This window comes from Barbus barbus (genome assembly GCF_936440315.1).
Source record: "Barbus barbus genome assembly, chromosome: 22".
Taxonomy (NCBI): Eukaryota; Metazoa; Chordata; class Actinopteri; order Cypriniformes; family Cyprinidae; genus Barbus; species Barbus barbus.
The window spans coordinates 11,028,151-11,050,700 of NC_136750.1; the positions used below are offsets into that span (position 1 = coordinate 11,028,151).

At 40.6% G+C, this 22,550-nt stretch overlaps 1 protein-coding gene across 6 annotated transcripts in view; it reads right to left on the reverse strand.

The window, feature by feature from the left end:
- Positions 1 to 225: 225 nt before the first annotated feature.
- Positions 226 to 22,550, reverse strand: part of def8 (differentially expressed in FDCP 8 homolog) — a 95,312-nt gene continuing 72,987 nt past the window's right edge. For 5 of the 6 annotated variants that reach the window (XM_079446896.1, XM_079446893.1, XM_079446895.1 and 2 more), the window contains 5 exons: positions 9,317 to 9,430; positions 9,100 to 9,180; positions 3,316 to 3,456; positions 2,604 to 2,713; positions 506 to 1,271 (listed from right to left, as the gene is read on the reverse strand). In XM_079446896.1, the coding sequence (XP_079303022.1) occupies positions 1,187 to 1,271; positions 2,604 to 2,713; positions 3,316 to 3,456; positions 9,100 to 9,180; positions 9,317 to 9,430 (531 nt within the window). In that variant the 3' untranslated portion in view covers positions 506 to 1,186. Of the gene's footprint in view, positions 1,272 to 2,603; positions 2,714 to 3,315; positions 3,457 to 9,099; positions 9,181 to 9,316; positions 9,431 to 22,550 lie in introns of all 6 variants that reach the window. The other variant, XM_079446894.1, reaches the window with a different exon arrangement.

The window sequence follows — 22,550 nt, forward strand, 5'->3', positions numbered from 1 at the left end:
TTGCACGCCCCTGAGCTGCTGTGAATCCGCTTGCTTCCGTAACTAATGCAGATTTACAGTTGTTTTTCAAATCAATAATTCCAACACTTCCTTAAGCATAAAGTTACATCTCAAATGACAAGGGATCAACTTATAATTGTTTATATTAATTAGCCAGTGAACTCATTCACAGCGGCCTAGGTATGCGGAGCATTCGCAGCTTATATGGATGGAACACCACTGCTTCAATCACATCTTAATTATTTTATTTCAAATCCATTGTAGTGGTGTATAAAGGCAAAAGCCATGATAGTGGTGTATAAAGGCAAAAGCACAAAAACTCAAGTCAGTGTCTGAAATCTTCTGGACCTGACTGTATATGTGTGTGTGTTCAGATGAAATGACAAAACTAAGCAAAGCCATTCATTATCTGTGCCATCTATGTTGAAGAGAAAAAAATAATTTAAATGTGGTTGTCATCTTACTCTGCTTGAGTAATGCTAAAAGCAAGGCTGGAAGACAGCTGAGCATGTTCCATTTTTTTTGTTTTATTCATGCTTTGTGTGTAGATATCTTGATATTGGACTTCATAACACTTTATATGTTATCTTGCACAGTTATTACAGAAAAAATTAAATAGCATTCTGTCATTTAATAGCATACAATTTTACACCGGGTAATTGCATTAAAGAAGACTCCATTCTGAGATAATCTTAAACCAGAAATATTTACACAGCATTTGTTCTAGAACATTAATTATCATATATAATTAATTATCAGCATATTATCTACTACATGAAACCACAGTGTATTATGGGGATTTAACTATAAAGCAGAACAGTGTAGCCTTGTAGTATTTTTTTCCTTGTCCCTTAAAAAGCATGCTACCCAGGATTACATGTAGGAAGAAATCAAATTGATTTCACAGTCACATTCTTAAGAGGAACATGTCATTGTTAAAGTTTGACACGGATTATTTCTCTTTGGATTAAAGAACTGTAACAGTAACATGTTCTATATTTATGGGAATATAGTTTTCAAAATGTGATGTTTTCCTGTTATGCTGATCACACTTCAATCAATGTCAGTTCTGAAGCTGACAAGAACCATGGTTAAAACATCAAGAACAAATACACTGAATATAAGACAAGTTCTGACTCTGAAGAGCTTTCACAGTATTTTTGATGCATCCATCTGTCAGGCTCATCTACGGGTTCTGAGACTCCTCGTGTTGCCGTTCCAGCATTCTTGCACAGCGTGGACATGTGGTCGAGTTATCATAGTAACAATCCCTAAGATAGACAGCCATATCACAATTAAGAAACAAAAGCTAAACTTAGAGGGACTAAACAGGTACATTAATGCAAGCACTTCTAGCCACACAAGCTTGAATTTTGCATTACTGTTTTTTTTTGCATTACAAGAACGTTGAATTCTCAGCACTGCTACAAGTAAAGTCTGTGTCAGCCGCACCGCACGGATACGCTGTTTTCATTCAAATCAAAGCATAAATAAACATAGAAGACGTATCCGTGCGGTGCGGCTGACACAGAACAGCATATGCAGATTGCATCCAGCAGATATTCTGCAAAATGGCACTACGTTGACGCAGATGAGACAAATTGTTGAACAAAGTCGTTATTTTTATTTTCTTTGGGTACAAAAAGTATTTGTGTCGCTTCATAAAGTTCAGATTGAACCACTGATGGCAGATGGACTATTTTGGCGATGCCTTTCATACTTTTCTGGGCCTTGACAGTGTTGACTACCTGGCAGTCAACGGGACAGTCAAAAGCCTCCCGGTTTTCATCCAAAATATCTTAAATTGTGTTCCGTAGACGAACAAAGCTTTTACTGGTTTGGAACGACATGGGGGAAAGTGATTCATGACAATTTTCATTTTGGCATGGAGTAACCCTTTAAGTTATTTACTCACACTTGTGTTGTTTTAATATCATATGCTCAAAAGGAGATTTTTTTTAATGTCCCGTGTCCACAGAGCCCAACAGTCAAGGTCACAATATTCATTAAATAATGTTACATTTCTGATGGTTTTTCACCAAACCTTATCGTATATCCCAGAACACTTGGCACACGTCGCTTGGGACCATTCTGTGATACTTTTGTGTCTTTTTTGAAAAGCTTGATAATGATCGCTATTCACTGCCAATTATATGGACAAACACGAGCAGAACTTTCCTTTTTTTTTTTTGGGAAAAAGAAAGAAGGGCATATGGCATTAGAAAAACACAAGGGTGCATAAATGACTTAATTTAAATTTTTGGGTGAAATATCCTTTAAAGAATCCCTTAAAGTATGTGGTTTAGATTCCTTTTATTTATGACATATTTTTGTGTCATTTGTCATATTTTTATGTCACTCTGTTTATTGCACATTGCTCTATTAATACAAGTCTGTTTCAATCATCGCCACAAGATAAGGATTTATTATGCTTATTTTGATGAAATTATCTTATGGTCAAGATATATTATCACATTCCCATAAGTTAATATGATAAGGTCAGAACAAAGTTTAGTAAACCAAACATGTTCCTTCCGAGGCCCCATAGCAATGCATATAGCATGTGGTAAATGGCAATGTATCTGATGTGTTCAAAAACAAACCTGTGGAAAACAGCAAAACAGTCCTGACAGACAGAGGTGTGGTTGTCGAATGGGAAGAGAATGTCACCCTCTTTACACAATTCACACATGAAGCCTTTGGCCTGGCATTTCTGATGGTACAAAGACAGAGAGAGTTAAGACAAAAAAAAAAAAAGACATTGGCACAGTAGCACACTCACACATAGCTAAACTAATTTTACCTTTGAGGCTGCTTATTTTCAAGGGGTCATACCATGATCACATTAGACATATGATTCAGAGTTGAGCTGAAATTGTAAAATAACACCCTAAGTATTTCAGGGTGGTTTGTTTTACAGGTAACATTTTAGTATAGGGACCAATTCTCACTATTAACTAGGTGTTTATTAGTATGCCTATTAATAATATATTGGCTATTTATTAGTACTTATAAAGCGCATTTTCTGCATGACCATATTCTACATCCCTAATCCTACCCAATACCTGAACTTAACAACTACCTTACTAACTATTAATAAGCAGCAAATTAGCAGTTTGAGGCAAAAGTCATAGTTAATGGTTTGTTAATAGTGAGAATTGGACCTTAAAATAAAGCGTGACCATTTTACACAACACAACCACTGAAAATGATAAATTTCTAGTCATGAAATATTTTAGGAATAATATATATAGATATTCACACACATACACACACACACACACACACACGTATGTCCTATGCCCACAAACCTACCTCACAGTCCAGTTTAATATGTTTGGCAAAAGTTGTGTGAATTTCAGTAAGGGAACAGCTGAGATGCCCGCTGGAGGTGTCAATCAGATCCTGTAGGCTGTACATGTCGTCATTCTCCACAAAGTGCTGGCGATCTTGAAGCTGTGATATTACAATTATAGCATCTGTTATTTTAAAATCCACCATCTTTACCCTAATCCTACCTGAATGGTTATTTAATCAGAGTTGAAAAATTTAAGTAGTTTATACAGTACACAAGATCACAGATACAACACAGACAAAAACACGTCTGTTATGGAACGTTATGTCGCAACAACATAGGGGTCTTGGGAGTCCGGATCCTCTCTAATTAAGAAAAACGGCAAAAAATGAAATTTGGCTAGTGGATTTTGCATGCTGAGCCACTCCCTGTGCATACAGGTATAAATAGGCGACAGGTGCATTCACTCATCAGGTTTTATGCTGAGGAGAACGAGTCCCTGGCAACCAGCGATGGTTCGAGGTTGTGGCATAGGGACATAACGTCTCCGTTCCCTCCAACAGGGAATGAGGGTTCCTTAAGTAACCAAGACGTTCCCTTTCTGTCGTTCACTACGAGTTATGTTGTGACGACATAGGGGTCTATGTCAAGCGCCACAACCTGAACACCGTCACAACCTTGTGGTGCTACAAATGTTGGCAACCCCGCAGCGTGTCCAACAAATGCAACGCGAAGGTGGTAACCCCAAGCGCAAATACGACCTGACCAATTACTGACCAAACATGTCTGTCAAGGGAAGACATGGGTTCGCCGAGAGGGAAACCTTACCATGGAAGAATACACATATGGGATCGCCTGCAGAGAGTCAAGCCATATGGACACCTAGCCCAGTACAAGGGCTGACCGGGGACCCGGGCATGCTAACATTGAGCATGAATATTAACCCGGGCATGATAATGGGCCTGGCATCAGACTGTCCCTTGAATCTGACTACCGGGGTGCTGGAGGATGCTCGACCAGGGTTCGACGTCAGGAATCTCGACTGGGAAAGAAAGGCCTGTGTAAGGGAGAATGGCGCAGCACCGGCCTGAACACAAAGCACTCTTCGCTTACCGAAAATGCTTGGAGGTCCCCAACCCTCTTGATGGAAGTGAACACGGTCAGGAGCCCTGTCTTAACAAACAGGAATTTTAGCTCATCTGACTCCAGCGGCTCAAAGGGATCTCTCTGAAGGCCAGACAGGATGGTAGAGAGATCCCAGGAGGGCACCAGGGGTGGCCTAGGAGGATTCAACCTTCTGGCACCCCTCAGTCAAGTAAAGTCACCTTTATTTATATAGCGCTTTTAACAATACAGATTGTGTCAAAGCACTTAACAGTATCAAATTGGAGGATAGAGTGTCAGTAATGTATAGAAATAAGATTAAACACTCCGTTTTCAGTTAAGGCATTTCATTATTGAATTCAGAGATGTCATTGTCCAGATCAGTTTAGTTTAAATAGTATCTGCAAAATCAAATTTGCGATAATCACTAGAAATTAAGTGTCCCCCTCAGAGACCTAACGATGAGATTGTGCTTTCCCAGGGACCAGTTAAACTGCATCCACTGCATAAACTGCATCCACTGCATCGTGATGTGCTGCGATCCAACCTTTCCTGCAGGAAAGAAAGCACTACTCTTATTGTGCATATTCAGGGATCTTCTCGGCGAGAAGAACACCAGATCGCGAACAGACTCCACTTCAGAGTGTAGGCTTGCCTCGTAGAGGGAGCTCTAGCCTGAGTGATGGTTTCTACCACCTCCGGTGGCAGATCACTTAAGTCTGCTGCGTCCCATCCAGGAGCCACACGTAGAGGTTCCAAAGATCTGGACGAGGGTGCCATAGGGTGTGTCCCTAAGAAAGAAGGTCCTTCCCCAGGGGGATACACCAGATCTAATGATCTAAGATGTGCCGCAGATGGCAGCTACAGGGCTTTGCTCTTCAGTGTTTTTCCTGTTTTTTGTTTCTCAAACACGATCAATTTTACCAAGGATGACCTGCTGAACATTCGGCCGAACACACCACAAAATCTTTTACCTGATTTTGATTATTCTGACGTTTTTCTGGACATTGTAGTTGGCGGAGCCGTAGCTGTGGTCAAACGCTTCAGGACACACAGACGGTGGAAGTGAGCTGGCGTGCTTGTGAAACTTCGTCAGCGCAGATTTAGAACGGCGTTGCCTAGCATCCATCTAGCGAATCTCCGCACTCTACCCAACAAACGGACGAACTACTTCTGCTCTCCCTGACAAACAAGCATTTTTCAAACTATGCTGCTCTGTGTTTCACGGAAACCTGGCTGAATAGCGACATACGGGACAGCGTGCTACATCTGGCTAATTTCCAGCTGATCAGAGCAGATCGCGACGCAGAATCAACGGGGAAAATCGCGTGTTGGAGGGACGTGCTTTTACATCAATGAGAGGTGGTGTACAGATGTAACATGTAATATGTTAAAGATAATGTGCTGTTCTGATCTAGAAACGCTCTTCTTTAACTGCAAGCTGTTTTATTCTAAACTATTTCCTCGTCTACATACTGTAAAGCTGATATAAAGCCACCCAGCTTTATATCAAGCCGATGTAAAACTGCTTTGACAATTTGCATTGTTAAAAGTGCTATACAAATAATATTCACTTGACTATTCGCTGCGGAAGATTTGTTCGTTCATTCTCGTGAGTGTTGACATTCCACCGCAAGCGAACGCGAGACCATTTTTTCAGAAACTCGCTGATCTGATCACAGACACAGAACAACAACACACGGACTCTGTTTTAATCATTCTCGGGGACTTTAATAAAGCAAATCTCTTCCGCGAATGGTCAAAATACAGACAGCACATCACATGTCCCACCAGAGAGAGTAATATATTGGATCACTGTTACAAAGCGATAAAGGACACATATCACTCTGTCCCACAAGCAGCTTTAGGACTCTCTGATCACTGTTTGGTTCATCTCATACCAACCTACAGGCAGAAACTTAAATCTGCAAAACCTGTACTAAGAACTGTTAAAAGATGGACTAATGAAACAGAGCGGGATTTACAAGCCTGTTTCTCTCTCACTGATTGGACTGTTTTTGAAGCTGCTGCCACCGATCTGGATGAGCTCACAGAGACTGTAACATCTTATATCAGTTTCTGTGAGGTTATGTGCACTCCTACCAAGACCCATCTAACTTACAACAATGACAAACCATGGTTCACTGCAAAACTCAGACAGCTCCGTCAGGCCAAAGACGATGCTTACAGAAAGGGGGATAAAGTCTTGTATAAACAGGCCAAATACACACTGGAAAAGGAGATCAGAGCGGCAAAGAGGAATTATTCTGGCAAGCTAAGGAACAAATTCTCTTCCAGTGATTCTGCTTCAGTGTGAAAAGGTATGAAGGATATCACCAGTTACAAGACACCACCCCCCAGCACTTTGCAGAATCAACAACTGGCAGACGATCTGAATGAGTTCTACTGCAGGTTTGAAAAAACACCCCACACCCGCCCTGAACACCTCTCCACACAACCATTCACACCTCCAGCAACCCTCCTCTCCCCCACACATTCAATTCAGATCAGTGAAGATGATATGCGCCAGGTCTTCAGAAAGAACAAAAGAAGGAAAGCACCAGGCCCAGATGGTGTGTCACCAGCCTGCTTAAAAACCTGTGCTGACCAGCTGGGACAGGGTTATGGAGTAAATTTTGTGACAAAATTATAGAAACAAATGGTCTCGAGTTATTCATGTAACCGTGGTTCCCTGAGAGGGAACAAGATGCTGCGTCCTGGTGGACACTTTGGGGAACGCTGTCTGAGTGACCGGTACCTGAAGCATGTGTAAAACAACTCCAATCCTATCGGTCCACGTGGCCCGTGACATCATAGGTGGGTACCCGAAAGTATAAAAGGGCACCTGCTGAACCCGAAACCAGATAAGGTTGAACACCCTAACCAAGCTAAGAACACAGCCATCCTCAGATAGCTATGCTATGTGAGCGATAGTAGCCAGATACATAAGACCACTGAGAGTCTGGAAGCCTAGAGGAGTTCTCAAGTTTGCTACCAACAATCCCAGCTAGGACACAGCTATACGCAGATAGCTATATCCAAAGAGTCTTATGAAAAAGGACCTTCCTAAAGAGCTGCCCAGACCAAGGGAATGGCTATCTACTTAAAACCCCGCAGGGGAGATAGCACTGTCTTAGCCATGGCTCAGGGTGACCGCTACTTAAAAATCCCAAGAAGGGGAGCAGTCACATAGCTATCCTCAGATAGCTACAGTATCTCACAGAAGTGAGTACACCCCTCACATTTTTGTAAATATTTTATTATATCTTTTCATGTGACAACACTGAAGAAATTACACTTTGCTACAATGTGTCAGTAGTGAGTGTACAGCTTGTATAACAGTGTAAATTTGCTGTCCCCTCAAAATAACTCAACACACAGCCATTAATGTCTAAACCGCTGGCCACAAAAGTGAGTACACCCCTAAGTGAAAATGTCCAAATTGGGCCCAAACTGTCAACTGTGTGGCCACCATTATTTTCCAGCACTGCCTTAACCCTCTTAGTCATGGAGTTCACCAGAGCTTCACAGGTTGCCACTGGAGTAATCTTCCATTCCTCCATGACGACATCATAGAGCTGGTGGATGTTAGAGACCTTGCACTTCTCCACCTTCTGTTTGAGGATGCCCCACAGATGCTCAATAGTGTTTAGGTCTGGAGACATGCTTGGCCAGTCCATCGCCTTTACCCTCAGCTTCTTTAGCAAGGCAGTGGTCGGCTTAGAGGTGTGTTTGGGGTCATTATCATGTTGGAATACTGCCCTGCGGCCCAGTCTCTGCTTCAGTACGTCACAGTACATGTTGGCATTCATGGTTCCCTCAATTAACTGTAGCTCCCCAGTGCCGACAGCACTTATGCAGCCCCAGACCATGACACTCCCACCACCATGCTTGAGTGTAGGCAAGACACACTTGTCTTTGTACTCCTCACCTGGTTGCCGCCACACACGCTTGACACCATCTGAACCAAATAAGTTTATCTTGGTCTCATCAGACCACAGGACATGGTTCTAGTAATCCATAGTCCTTATTCTGCTTGTCTTCAGCAAACTGTTTGCGGGCTTTCTTGTGCATCATCTTTAGAAGAGGCTTCCTTCTGGGACGACAGCCATGCAGACCAATTTGACGTATGGTCTGAGCACTGACAGGCTGACCCCCCACCCCTTCAATCTCTGCAGCAATGCTGGCAGCACTCATACGTCTATTTCCCAAACACAACCTCTGGATATGACGCTGAACACATGCACTCAGCTTCTTTGGTCGACCATGGCGAGGCCTGTTCTGAGTGGAACCTGTCCTGTTAAACCGCTGTATGGTCTTGGCCACCGTGCTGCAGCTCAATTTCAGGGTCTTGGCAATCTTCTTATAGCCTACACCATCTTGAATGCGTGTTGGCAGTGTGTACACACAACCACCCTATAATGATAAAAATCCACCCAGTGTTTTTTTTTTTTTTATCTCAAAAAATCTTTACCCCTTTCTCAAATCTAGCTGCCTGTCTGTGTGACGAAGGCCGCTCCAACGATAGTCTGATTGAGCTGATTGAGCCCTGAGTGAGCTGTCATCAGTTGTTTCACCGCTGGAGCAGATGTATATTTATACATCTTATGCCACTAAAGTCTAAACTCCAAGGAGAAATGAAAGGGTGTAGGACACCATTTGTGACATGGCCTAAATGAGATTGTGTCCTAATTACTTACATGCAGCAGGAGTCGGGCCTCCATGGCTTCCTTACAGGTGATGAAATATGGCTTCATTAACAATATATCCTGACGTAATTTCTGAAGTACAAGAATGATAAGAGATATAATTAGATCGCTTACTATTGAATGCTGTTTCAAAAAATGTATTATTCATAATAACCCGCTTTACAAATCATTAAAAAAAGGTTTACGCTGTCACAATTAAAAAACTTACTCTGATTTCCACCAGCTCCTCCACAAAGTTAAAGAGAAGAGGGTTGATTTCCTTCAGTTTGAGCACAGGCCTGGACATCATCAAAGCAAGATAGCGCATTGATGTACGACACACCTGAACACATCAATGCACACACCACAATCAGTGTCTTAAGTCATGAGTCACTGTCAAACAGAAAAATATTTATATGGTAACATTTCAGTTTTAGGGACAATTCTCACTATTAACCTAATTATCAATAGGGCTGTGTGATTAATCGAAATCGAATCGCAATCGCGATTTGCCAATCGCAAAGCCTGCGATGTCGACGCGATATTACTTCGTTCCAGAGCATATATGCATGACTGCCAGCCTTGAGTGACAGTCTTACTAACCAATTGAGTGAGCGCACCTCCGTTCTCCCCGATCAGCACTGCTCTAGCTAACTGCGTAAACACCCACTGTTTAAAAAAGGGTCAGATCGAAAGTTAGGCAAATTAAAACTAATGTAAAACGTATTTAACTTCAGCTTCGAAATGACAGACAACGAACAAAAAAAGGTAATTTGCAAGAGCATATCAAGAGCTCCCTTATAGGTTCTGCTTTCAGTACTGGAGAATAAAAGATACATTTTTAGATGTTTTTATTTGTAGGCTACATGAACCTTATCTTACACATTTTATCTCCCCAACAGATTAATTTGAAATAAGTTTATAATGCATGTTCGCTAGTTCAGAAGACCGCACACACAGCCCGTGTCTCTGAATGCTTCTCATACTCGCTGCGCCCTGCCCCATCCTGCGGTATCCCGCGTCTCACAGACGAGCCGTTTACACGCAGCCTGTCTCGTAATGCTCTTTTATACTCACGGTCTCGCGCCCGGTTCTGCTCCGCAAGTCTCTCACGAGCGCATCTGGCAATATGGACGAGGCCTGACGCACGCGCGCAACCTGTGTAAACTCGCGCCTGGCTCCGCGTTTAAAACGAATATAAATAACTACTTGCCAATTTCACTTTACATTCAGCACATTTCCCACTTGTTCTTAAAATCCCAAATACTTAAAAACTAATGAATCAGCCCACGTAACATGTAATACTTTAATAATTGACTAAAGAACATACAGTTCTTTATTTATAAAAAATAAACAAATCTTTCCTGTGAAATTCAGTAATTCTGTAAAAGTAGTAATACCATTATAATCTTCCCTGCAGGAAAAAAACAAAAAAAAACAGTAGAACCCCTCCCAAAACACAATAGAAAATGTAATGGATTTAATGGTTATAATGGGAATTGTATTGTTTTAATGTAAACTATAATGGTGCATTTGATGCATTCTATTGGTGGGATGTAATCAAAGTCTCTTTATATAGTCTTTGATGTAATCTAGCAGATGCCAACCAATAGAACAACAGTAATTCCTATTGGAATAATGCCCAAAACAAAAATGAATTTTGTAATGGTTTTTATGGAAATTATAAGAATTTCTGTGATGGTTTCTATTGTTTTTTTGTTTTTTCAGCAGGGTAACGATATCATACTGTGCTGCACATTATTGACAATATTGAGCTGAAGCTTGACTTTGCAAATTTAAAATCGAAAATCAAATCGCAATATCTGTCAAAAACAATCGCAATTAGATATTTTCCCCAAATCGCACAGCCCTAATGTGCAATATCACATGAGTAGCCGTGCCATATGGCTGTATATCGGCACGACTGTGATTCAGCCGTGGCAATCACAGCATGACGATATACAGCCATATCGCACGGCTACTTGTGTGATATTGCTCATACATATCAAGTATGATAACCTGCATCTAATACAGCATTCATTCTTCAGCTCAATCTCATATTCATAATAAATCATCAGTTTGAATGTCTGCTGAGGAAAGCAATATCTTTGTCATACTACGCTTTCATCTGTTAAGGGTGACTGCACTGCTCAGTGAATTTGTTGGCTATGTCTTATTGGTGTTATTGAAAGTAAAAATAACTTCCTTGTTTACAACCCTGTTTCAGTCTTTTCTATATTAAGCAGTATTTACTGCTAACTCACTCATAAAAACAATCTCTTGTTGCCATCTAATTGTGGAACAATCACTTGAATATCACACTCCTCTAAGTCAATTAGATTTGAGGACCAGAAAGAATTGTTCTATTATATATACATATATACAGTATATACATATATACAGTATATATATATATATATATATATATATATATATATATATATATATATATATATATATACACACATACATATATATATACACACACATATATATATACACACACATATATATATATACATATATATATATATATATATATATATATATACACACACACACACACACACACACACACACACACACACGGTCAGAATTGTTGGCATTGAATTGATCAAATATGATCAAAGGCGGCTCTGAAAATAAACCTGCATTATTAATCCTTTTGATCTTTTATTAAAAAAAAAAAAAAAAAAAACTCACAAAAAAACTAGCCTTTCATTGAACTAAAACAATTGAAAATGGGGGAAAAATCTCATGAAATGTTTTTCTCAAATTCACGTTGGACAATTATTGGTACCCCTAGAAATTCGTATGAGTAAAATATCTCTGAAGTATATTCCCATTCATATTTACAATTTTGAGCACACCAGTGCGATTATGAACATGAAATATCCAGCCATGGTTTCCTGTTTCACAGAAATAGGAGGAAAACCAAAGTCCAAATTCCCTTTATCATCCATCACAATGAGAAATGCCAAAGAATATATTTCTGATGTGCAGCAAAAGATAATTGAGCTTCACAAATTAGTGTAGTGGCTTTAAGAAAAGCGCTAGAGCAGTGAAAATGCCCATTTTCACCATCAGGGAAATAATTAAGAATTTCCAATCAACATAAAATGTTACGAAACTGCCTGGAAGAGGACGTGTGTCTATATCGTCCTAATGCACGATGAGGAGAAGACTTTGAGTGGCTAAAGACTCTCCAAGGACCACAGCTGGAGAATTGCAAAAAAAAAAAAAAAAACTCCAGCATATTCAGTTGTCAGACACGACTGGAACTTCAAATGGCACTGGCTTCTATGGTCAGATGAAGCTAAAAAATGAGCTTTTTAACAACAAACACTCAAGATGGGTTTGGTGAACACAGGGATAAAAAGTACCCCATGTGTACAATGAAATATACTGCTGTATGTTTAATGTTGTGGGCCTATATTTCTGCTGGAGGTCCTGGACATCTTGTTTAGAAACATGACATCATGGATTCTATCAAATACCAACAGATGAAAAAAATCAATAATTGACTGACTCTGTTAGAAATCTTATAATGGGCCATGTTTGGATCTTCCAACCATACAATAATCCAAACACAAACCTCAAAAACACCACAAAAATTTTTGAAAAAATTGTGGAAACTGACAAATATTGGCTCAACAAATTGCTTCCCAATAATTGTCCCCAAACAAAAAAATGCATTGTAGTAATTTTAGCTGATGGTCTGAAGTTAAAATAAAAAATATACATTCACCGAACATATTACATTGTGCTCAGCCAATCTATCAAGCAGAAGTGAAAAATCTGTGCTAGCTGAACAAGCTTTGCAGCAAAAAATGTGTGTACGCATGCGTCTGAGAGAAACCGTTAGCGTAGTGAATTCAAATTCCTGGGCGCAGGAGAGCGAGAGAGCGGAGCCGATGCTGAAGGACAACAAAATATCATTTATAGACTAATTTTCTATCATCACATCAACGTGTGATTACCAACTGTATGACAGCTATCAATGCGAATGCTGTCAATAACGGCTATTATTCACTATATGGCCCATCTGTATGATTATCATCTGTATGGACGCACATCAGCGTGTGATTACTGACTGTATGACCATGTCTGGCAATATCAGTGTATGTCTGGCAATCATAGTATATACTTGAGTATGTACTACATACAAAGAAATTTTCTTCTTTTTATTACTCAAATTATTCTTATTGTATTTTTCTAGTACTCAAGTAAATCACTTATATGATGTCTAAGATTCTGATTAATTGAAAAACTATACAGTGGTAAGTATAATGACTAAATTAGTTTGTGGAACTCTTCAATACATTTGGTGGTTATTTTTCCTCAAACAGGGTGGGAGGGGGGAATAGACAGTCTCAGAAAAATGGTTGCAGGAATCTCATTTTTCATGATATCTTCTTCAAATTTGAAATATAAACTCATGAGACATGTGACTTTCAACCCATTACTTTTTTTGGATTGCTCCAGGACTGATTTCATGTATTTGTATATGAAATAAAAAAACATTCAGTGTTGTAAAACATTTTTCAAGGCACTTGAGTGTCTATAACTTTTTATCTTTTTGAATATTAGCAACTCTGGATGATGGATAGCAAAGCCTAGTGTCTTCTTTTCCAATTGCGTGTGTAGCACACTGTTGTCAGGAACTGTTACCATTTTAATTTAGGCAGGTCATTTTTTACATTTTTAATATGTGAATGTATTTGATGTTTAATGTTTAAATAGTTAAGATGCAGTTTCATGAGCTCAGAGTACCTTTTGTGAGAATGGTAATAATTCAGTGACATTAACCTAAACACTGGTTGAAGTAACCTCAGATAAATTATTACTATAATTTATTCAATTATTATTTTATGGTGTTTTCAACTTTTTTTGCACGTTTGTGAATGTATTAAGGTGCAATTCACCAGCTTTGTGTATCTAATGAGAATTAAAATGCATGATTTTGTAAGATGTACTGTGTAGAAAATGTCAATGCATTTATAATTTTAAGGTATTTTCACAATATTGTTGTATATTTCATTAAAAGTTTTAAAATGTGGCAGTGTTTAGTGTAAAATCATTTAATACTTTTTTCCTTTTCTTTGGGACAACAAGGACTAAACAATTCAGTAAGGTTGCTTTAGCACTATACATTTACCAATATACATTTTTAAATTAGGTGAAACAAAAAATGTTTGCTACGACTATTTAAAATATTTAATTGGGCCAATAACTTGGTTTGGTAGTCTTCTTTTTTCCCAATTGTCCTATCGGTAAGCCCTGCCCCCCTTAGCTACTGTTGCTCCCTCTGACAAACAAACGGAGTTGCTCACTGTCTTACAATGACAGCTGCAGTGTGAAAACCTTGTCTCACAATGTTTTTGCACAATTTTGGACACAGAAGGCCATCAAATGGGAATTCAATATTCCATGGAGGGATTTATGAAATACTTAAAAAATAAATACTGTGGGTAACTCGAAGAGAGGGTTTAGAGATCACAATGCAAGCACGATCGCGGATGACAACATGCAGGATTAACACTGTTCATGTATCGCACGGTACAATTAAATTAATGTACATTTAACCAGTTTAATATGGAGAGGCACTGAAATGTAGATTGTACAAGACACGAGAACAGTCCGCTATTTAGGTTTGTACGTTAGCATGGACTCAATAACTTTAACTTTAGATTGTTTTAGCCAGAGATACCTTGCTAAAACACAAGATAACATTAACGTTCTGCTTGAGCAGATCAAAACTGTAGCTTAATGAGTGCATGACAACCAGAAAATGTACGTTTTTGTCTTCATTTGTATTGGCGTTGAATACTTAGGGACATTTTACTCTGTTTTGTTTGGATTCAGGAAATGTAATAAATTATATTGCTCATCCTCTCAGGATATCTGGAATCAGTGTTACAAGTATCCCAGGCACATAGTTTTTCCATTTTTAAAGCATAAACCCCATAAAACCGATGCGAGCTTCGGATTTTCCAATGTTTCTCTATGGTGCTGAAACCTAAAGATGTCTGAGTTCCGCTCCCCGTGCAACTGATACTCGACTGCCATTGGCTAATCTGCATTCGAGGGAAGGGGTTATATTGGTATAGGTCAATTGTCAATGGGTCAATTGGCTCAACATATTATTTCTCATTGAGCCAATGTTAACAGACTTTTGCCACAATTTATAAAATTCCGTTAGCAGAAATTCAGTTGGGCCAATGGAAATATTTAGATGTAACCATTCACTAGAAAACTTTGAGTTGGGGAGGTCTGAATTTTTTTACAGTGTGGGCACAAAACCAAGCTTCTGCTATGGCCATTTCAGTTCCCTGACCTGCACCCTATAGAAAATGAGTGGGGTGAACTGAAGAGGAGAAGCACCGTCATGGAGCTGGGAATCTGAAGGATCTGGAGTGATTCTGGATGAAGGAATGGTCTCTGATCTCTTGTCAGGTGTTCTCTAACCTCATCAGGCATTATAGGAGAAAATTTTGAGCTGTTAAAATGGCAAATGGAGGTTTCAAAAAGTATTGAATAAAAGGGTACCGGTAATTGTGGCCAATGTTTATTAGAGAAAATTTTTTATTTCATAATGATATTTCCTCCCATTTTAAATTCTTATTCTCCAATGAAAGGTTAGATTTTTGTGAATTTTTTAAATAAAAGATCAAAAGGATTAACAATGCAGATTAATTTTCACAGCCTTCTTTGATCATATTTACCAAGGGTGCCAACAATTCTGACCACGTCTATATATATATATATATATATATATATATATATATATATATATATATATATATATATATATAAAACTTTTCTGAAGATCCAGAGAAAAACAACAGTGGCAAATTATTATGCAATTATGATAATGTAAATTAGAGATGCAACGATCAACCAGCCAGGGACCGGAATCAGACGATTTTCCACATGCTTGACCTAGACTGGTGACCGGCCAGTCAGTCTCATGTCTTATCGATTCCGAGCTGGTCCATTTTGACATCACAGCTATGCTCACAACTGCATGTAAACATGTTGTCGGTGTGGAAGTTCTTCATTGTGAGTGAAGAAGACACAAAGTTCGCAATTTGTAATACGTGTAGGGCCAAAGTAAACTGTGGGGGAACCACAGGGCTCGATTAACGCTTGTACATTTTTTAAAGGGGCAAGTGAGAGAGAATTTTACTTACCTGACAAGAAGCCTGATTAAAACGCCAATAACAAAACTAAAAAGGGAAATACTAAAACTTGGCCACCAAAATTTTCACATGAGAATGATTCTGATTTTACTGCATTTTAGTGTAAACGGTGTCTGATAATATATTGATGTCATGCCAGATGAGGCTCATGCAGCCTAAATGAGAGAGAGATTCATGCAGCATTAAAAAGAAATGAGCACAACAGCAAAGACAAAGTATCTCAGAGAAACTTTTAAATTATAAAAAGGTATAAAAAATTACATTTAGCCCATAATATATGATATAGGTGAGCAACTTGTCAACATGATTGCAATATGACACCATACAATAGTGCAGTGGTTTTCAAACTTTTTTCAGAGTGACCCTATTGTTTTCTTTTTAAATTGGCGCGACCCACATACAGTATCTCACAGAAGTGAGTACAGCCCTCACATTTTTGTAAATATTTTATTATATCTTTTCATGTGACCTACAATGTAAAGTAGTGAGTGTACAGCTTGTATAACAGTGTAAATTTGCTGTCCCCTCAAAATAACTCAACACACAGCCATTAATGTCTAAACCGCTGGCCACAAAAGTGAGTACACCCCTAAGTGAAAATGTCCAAATTGGGCCCAATTAGCCATTTTCTCTCCCCGGTGTCATGTGACTCATTAGTGTTACAAGGTCTCAGGTGTGAATGGGGAGTAGGTGTGTTAAATTTGGTGTTATCGCTCTCACTCTCTCATACAGGTCACTGGAAGTTCAACATGGCACCTCATGGCAAAGAACTCTCTAAAGATCTGAAAAAAATAATTGTTGCCCTACATAAAGATGGCATAGGCTATAAGAAGATTGCCAAAACCCTGAAACTGAGCTGCAGCATGGTGGCCAAGACCATACAGCGGTTTAACAGGACAGGTTCCACTCAGAACAGGTCGCCATGGTCGACCAAAGAAGTTGAGTGCACGTGCTCAGCGTCATATCCAGAGGTTGTGTTTGGGAAATAGTACTGCCAGCATTGCTGCAGAGGTTGAAGGGGTGGGGGGGTCAGCCTGTCAGTGCTCAGACCATATGCCGCACACTGCATCAAATTGGTCCGCATGGCTGTCGTCCCAGAAGGAAGCCTCTTCTAAAGATGATGCCCAAGAAAGCCCACAAACAGTTTGCTGAAGACAAGCAGACTAAGCACATGGATTACTGGAACATGTCCTGTGGTCTGATAAGACCAAGATAAACTTATTTGGTTCAGATGGTGTCAAGCATGTGTGGTGGCAACCAGGTGAGGAGTACAAAGACAAGTGTGTCTTGCCTACAGTCAAGCATGGTGGTGGGAGTGTCTTGGTCTGGGGCTGCCATGAATGCCAACATGTACTGTGACACACTGAAGTAGAGACTGGGCCACAGGGCAGTATTCCAACATGATAACGACCCCAAACACACCTCTAAAATGACCACTGCCTTGCTAAAGAAGCTGAGGGTAAAGGTGATGGACTGGCCAAGCACGTCTCCAGACCTAAACCCTATTGAACATCTGTGGGGCATCCTCAAAGGTGGAGGAGCACAAGGTCTCTAACATCCACCAGCTCCGTGATGTCGTCATGGAGGAGTGGAAGAGGACTCCGGTGGCAACCTGTGAAGCTCTGGTGAACTCCATGCCCAAGAGGGTTTAGGCAGTGCTGGAAAGAAAATGGTGGCCACACAAAATATTGACACTTTGGGCCCAATTTGGACATTTTCACTAAGGGGTGCACTCACTTTTGTGGCCAGCGGTTTAGACATTAATGGCTGTGTGTTGAATTATTTTGAGGGGACAGCAAATGTGCACTGTTATACAAGCTGTACACTCACTACTTTACATTGTAGCAAAGTGTCATTTCTTCAGTGTTGTCACATGAAAAGATATAATAAAATGAGGGGTGTACTCACTTCTGTGAGATACTGTATATATATATATATATATATATATATATATATATATATATATATATATATATATATTGTAGGTTTCTATATCTTTATTTTAGCTTTTAGGGAATCACTTAAGATGATTATATGATTTATATGATTAATTGCTATTAATCAGAATATCCAACTTATACCTGGTTAACGTATATGTCATGCTTCTGGCTCCAGAGGAGGAGGTGGCGGGCGAGTTGCGACATGCGACGGGAGCGTAGACCACCTTGTCGGTTGATGTACGCAACGGTCGCAGTGTTGTCCGTGCAGACCAGTACGTGCTTGCCTCGCAAGTGCGTCTTGTGCGTACTGCCAGCAACTCTAGGCAATTGATGTGCCAGTGCAGTTCGGGGCCCGTCCAAACCCCCGACACTGCAAGCCCGTCGAACGTGGCCCCTCAGCCGGTGGTAGAGGCATCCGTGTAAACCACAGCATGCCTGGAGACCTGTTCCAGAGGCACTCCTGTCCAGAGAAATGAGAGGTCTGACCACGGGGTGAAGATTTGGCAGCAGGCTGGTGTGACTCAGACCCGGTAAGTGCCGCATTGCCACGCCCACCTCGGGAGCCATGGAGCCAGTGTTGAAGCGGTCTCATATGAAGCAGCCCCAGCAGGCGTGACTGCCGCCGCAGCTGCCATATGCCCCAGGAGCCTCTGAAATTGTTTCAGTGGGACCGCTGTCCTGCTCTTGAATGTATTCAAGCAGTTCAACACCGACTGAGCATGTTCCTGCATGAGGCGTGCTGTCTGATCGACCGAATCCAACTCCATACCGAGAAAAGAGATCCTCTGCGTCCGGGAGAGTTTGCTCTTTCCCCAGTTGACCCGAAGGCCCAACTGGCTGAGGTGCGAGAGCACCAAGTCCCTGTGTTCACACAACTGGTCCTGAGACTGAGCCAGTATGAGCCAGTCGTTGAGGTAGTTGAGAATGCAAACGTCCTGTTCTCTCAGGGGAACAAGGGCTGCCTCCGCAACTTTCGTGAAGACACGGGGCGACAGGGACAGCCCGAAGGGTCGCCCGTCTCAGGGCCTCTTGCTCTTCCGCTTGCCACCAGGTTTGGCAGGGGCCTGGACGGGCGGGACGGCTGCCCTGCGACCGGCTCCATGGCGCTGCTACGTTTGCTGCGCGGGAGCGGGGGCAGCGGCAGGGGGTGAGTAGACTGAGGCGCTGCCGCCGGGTGGAGGCAGCAGCTGCACGGAGGATGTGCCTGATGGCCTCAGTCTGCTTCTGTGCAGCAGAGAACTGCTGGGCGAAGTCCTCCACTGTGCCGCTGAAAAGGCCAGTCTGGGACACGGGGCATTCAAGAACCGCATCTTGTCAGACTCCCTCATGTCGGCCAGATACAGCCAGAGATGGGGTTCCTGGACTACCATAGTGGACATCGCAGTGACCTTCGTCGCTCGTAGCACGAGGTCAGTAGCGGTACGAAGCTCTCTGAGAACTTCTGGGTCGTGCCCACTCTTGTACAGGTCTTTCAGTGCCTTGGCCTGATGAACCTGCAACAATGCCATAGCATGTAGGGCGGAACCAGCTTTCCCACAGGCCGAATAAGCACTGCCGGTCAGGGCCGACCAGTACCTACAGGCCCGGGAGGGGAGCGAGGGATTCCCACGCAAGGTGGCAGCGGTATTTGGATGCTATCGTTCTTCATCTTTATTGTGCAAAAAGAGACACACCTTGTAAACAAATATTTAGGGTATACCTATAACCTTAAAGAAACCAAAATAAATACAACCTTTTAAGCAAACAATAACAAAAGAAGAAACAATATGTTTAATGTTTGTAAAGTGTGGCTTCAGCCATCTCAATCACTGATCACTTCTTCATAACATTTAACCTACATCTTACTAAGTGTCACCAACCCCTCTACCAGTTACTTTTAGGTGAAACCTGCCTCAAAAGCTGGAGACTTGGAGCATGGAATGTCTGTTTCTGTCTCTCTGGATGGGAGACTCAAATCGTTGGTTGTTTCTGCTATATTGTCTCACCCTTGCAGGCCGGAGACTCAGAAAGGTGTATCTGTTAATGTCTTTTCCCTCATGGGACTCAGACTCAGAACAGTGGTTTATCTGTTGCTGCCTTCCCTGTAGCAGGCCGGAGACTCAGAACTTGTATCTGTTACAGTCCCTTCCTTGACAGTGCTGAGACTCAGAACAAGGACTGTCTTTTGGAAGGGCACCTTTAGCCATTTCCGATGAGGAGGTGATTGCAATTTGGCGCTTCTCCATTTCCATGCCGTGATTGCCCTTTTCCATCAGAGCAGGGGACATGGTGTGGCCCACCCTTCTTTTCTCCTATGGAACTTTTTTGCATAGTCCAAACACAAAGTTAGAAAAGTGTCACTAATGTTTTATCAGTGCATTATTCACATACCAAACAACAACCAGAATACCTTTGGCAATGTTACGAACACATTAAGTCCAAACATGATGGAAAAAGATTGATGTATTCATTTGTCCATTAACAGCATTAAAAACTGCTAGATCGGATGACTTTTCATCTCTTTTACAAGAAAACAAACCAAACAAAAAGACAAAGACAAAGAAAACAAAAACCCCAGGTATTTATTCAATACAGTGGCTAAATTAACAAAAAATAAAGCATCAGCAGGTGTTGACATTTCCCAACAGCACAGCAGTAATAACTTTATTAACTATTTTACTTCCAAGTGTAAGAATTACAGAACCTCAGACACTTTGAACTTCTGATATGGACAACACACACACAGTGCATTAACATACAGACATCTGTCTCCACAGCCCACTGAGAGAAAATGCGGGAAAACGCCTCTCTGAAATATGCATCAGTTCCTTTTCATCCCCTTCCTTCCCCTCACCCATCCTTCCCTTCACTCAACTCACTCAGAATGGTCAATAAGTAGAATGTAATGTTCTGCATTAATGCAAGTGATATTTACAGTCATGTTTGGTATCATTTGAATTGTCTCAGGGCGACTGGTACAATGGTCTCATTCTTATAAGTAGTAAACTAAAAGGTAATACAGATCCTAAGAGTTCAGAGATATTTTGCATACTGTAGAGGGTGGGTCAGTTCCCAGTGGTTTTCATGCAAATTACCTTCTGTCCCAAAAGGTGCTAACTCGACTTCATTAAATTGCAAATTACAATTGTTAGTCCCTGTCTCCATTGCGGGGGGGGGGGGGGGGGGGGGACTTTACACAAAATCGATACTATTAGAGATAAAATTGTAACCATGCAGCTGTCAGATACAGTATCGCATCAGTGCACTATAGATCCCCTGAGGAACAATTCCACTCATTCTCTACTATAGAAGAGGAAGAATTGTATAAACTTGTTAAATCATCTAAACCAGCAACATGTATGTTAGACCCTATTCCATCTAAACTACTAAACGTGGGAAGTCGTGGCCTAATAGTTAGAGAGTCGGACTTGTAATCCAAATGGGTTGCAAGTTCGAGTCTCAGGCCGGCAGGAACTGTTGGTGGGGGGAGTGAATGTACAGCAGCATAAATGGCTGCCCACTGCTCCGGGTGTGTTTATAACATAAAACCAGAAGATATAAAAGTAAAGTTAGCGTGAGTGTTAACACTATGAATGAATGTTTGGCACAAAGGTGTGTAACTGCTTAATTATCAGTGTTCAGATCAGTATCAGTACAAACGATGCTGTTCTTCTGAACTTTCTATTCATCAAAAAAACCTGAAAAAAACAACTTCTCAGCTCTTTTTAACATTATAATGATAATAATAATAATAATAGTGTTTTTTTGAGCAGCAAATCAGAATATTAGAATGATTTCTGAAGGATCATGTGCCTGGAGTAATTATGCTAAAATGTCAACAATAGCTAAATATATTCTTAATAAACTACAAACAAAAAATATATACATTCATTTTGCCCTCTTTCTTGTAACTCTTCCCTCTCAGTCACATACCTGACTGAATGGCTCATTATGCAGCTCATTATGCGGCCTTTGTCTTCTCAGGTGTTAATCACAGCATTAATGATAGTTCACGCCCTCTCGCATAGACCCTTTTTACTCAAAAAGTGTCTTAGAAAATTTAAATCAATATATTGTTTTCTGTGAGCATGATTTTCATATCATTTTGAAGCAAAAACTCTAGGCTACAAGATCTAGTTCTCAAAAGTCTTGTGAACAAATGTTCTGTATCTGTTTTTTGGCCTTATTTCAGTGACTTCAAAATTTTAGTTTTTCACTAACCGCGCATAAACTTTGCTTTCTCAAAAACAAAATCATGTACATAAATGCTGCTAACACATTATTATAGCCTAGTTTGTGCTGCTTACAGTGTTATTAGACTTTAGCCATTTATATGTTTATA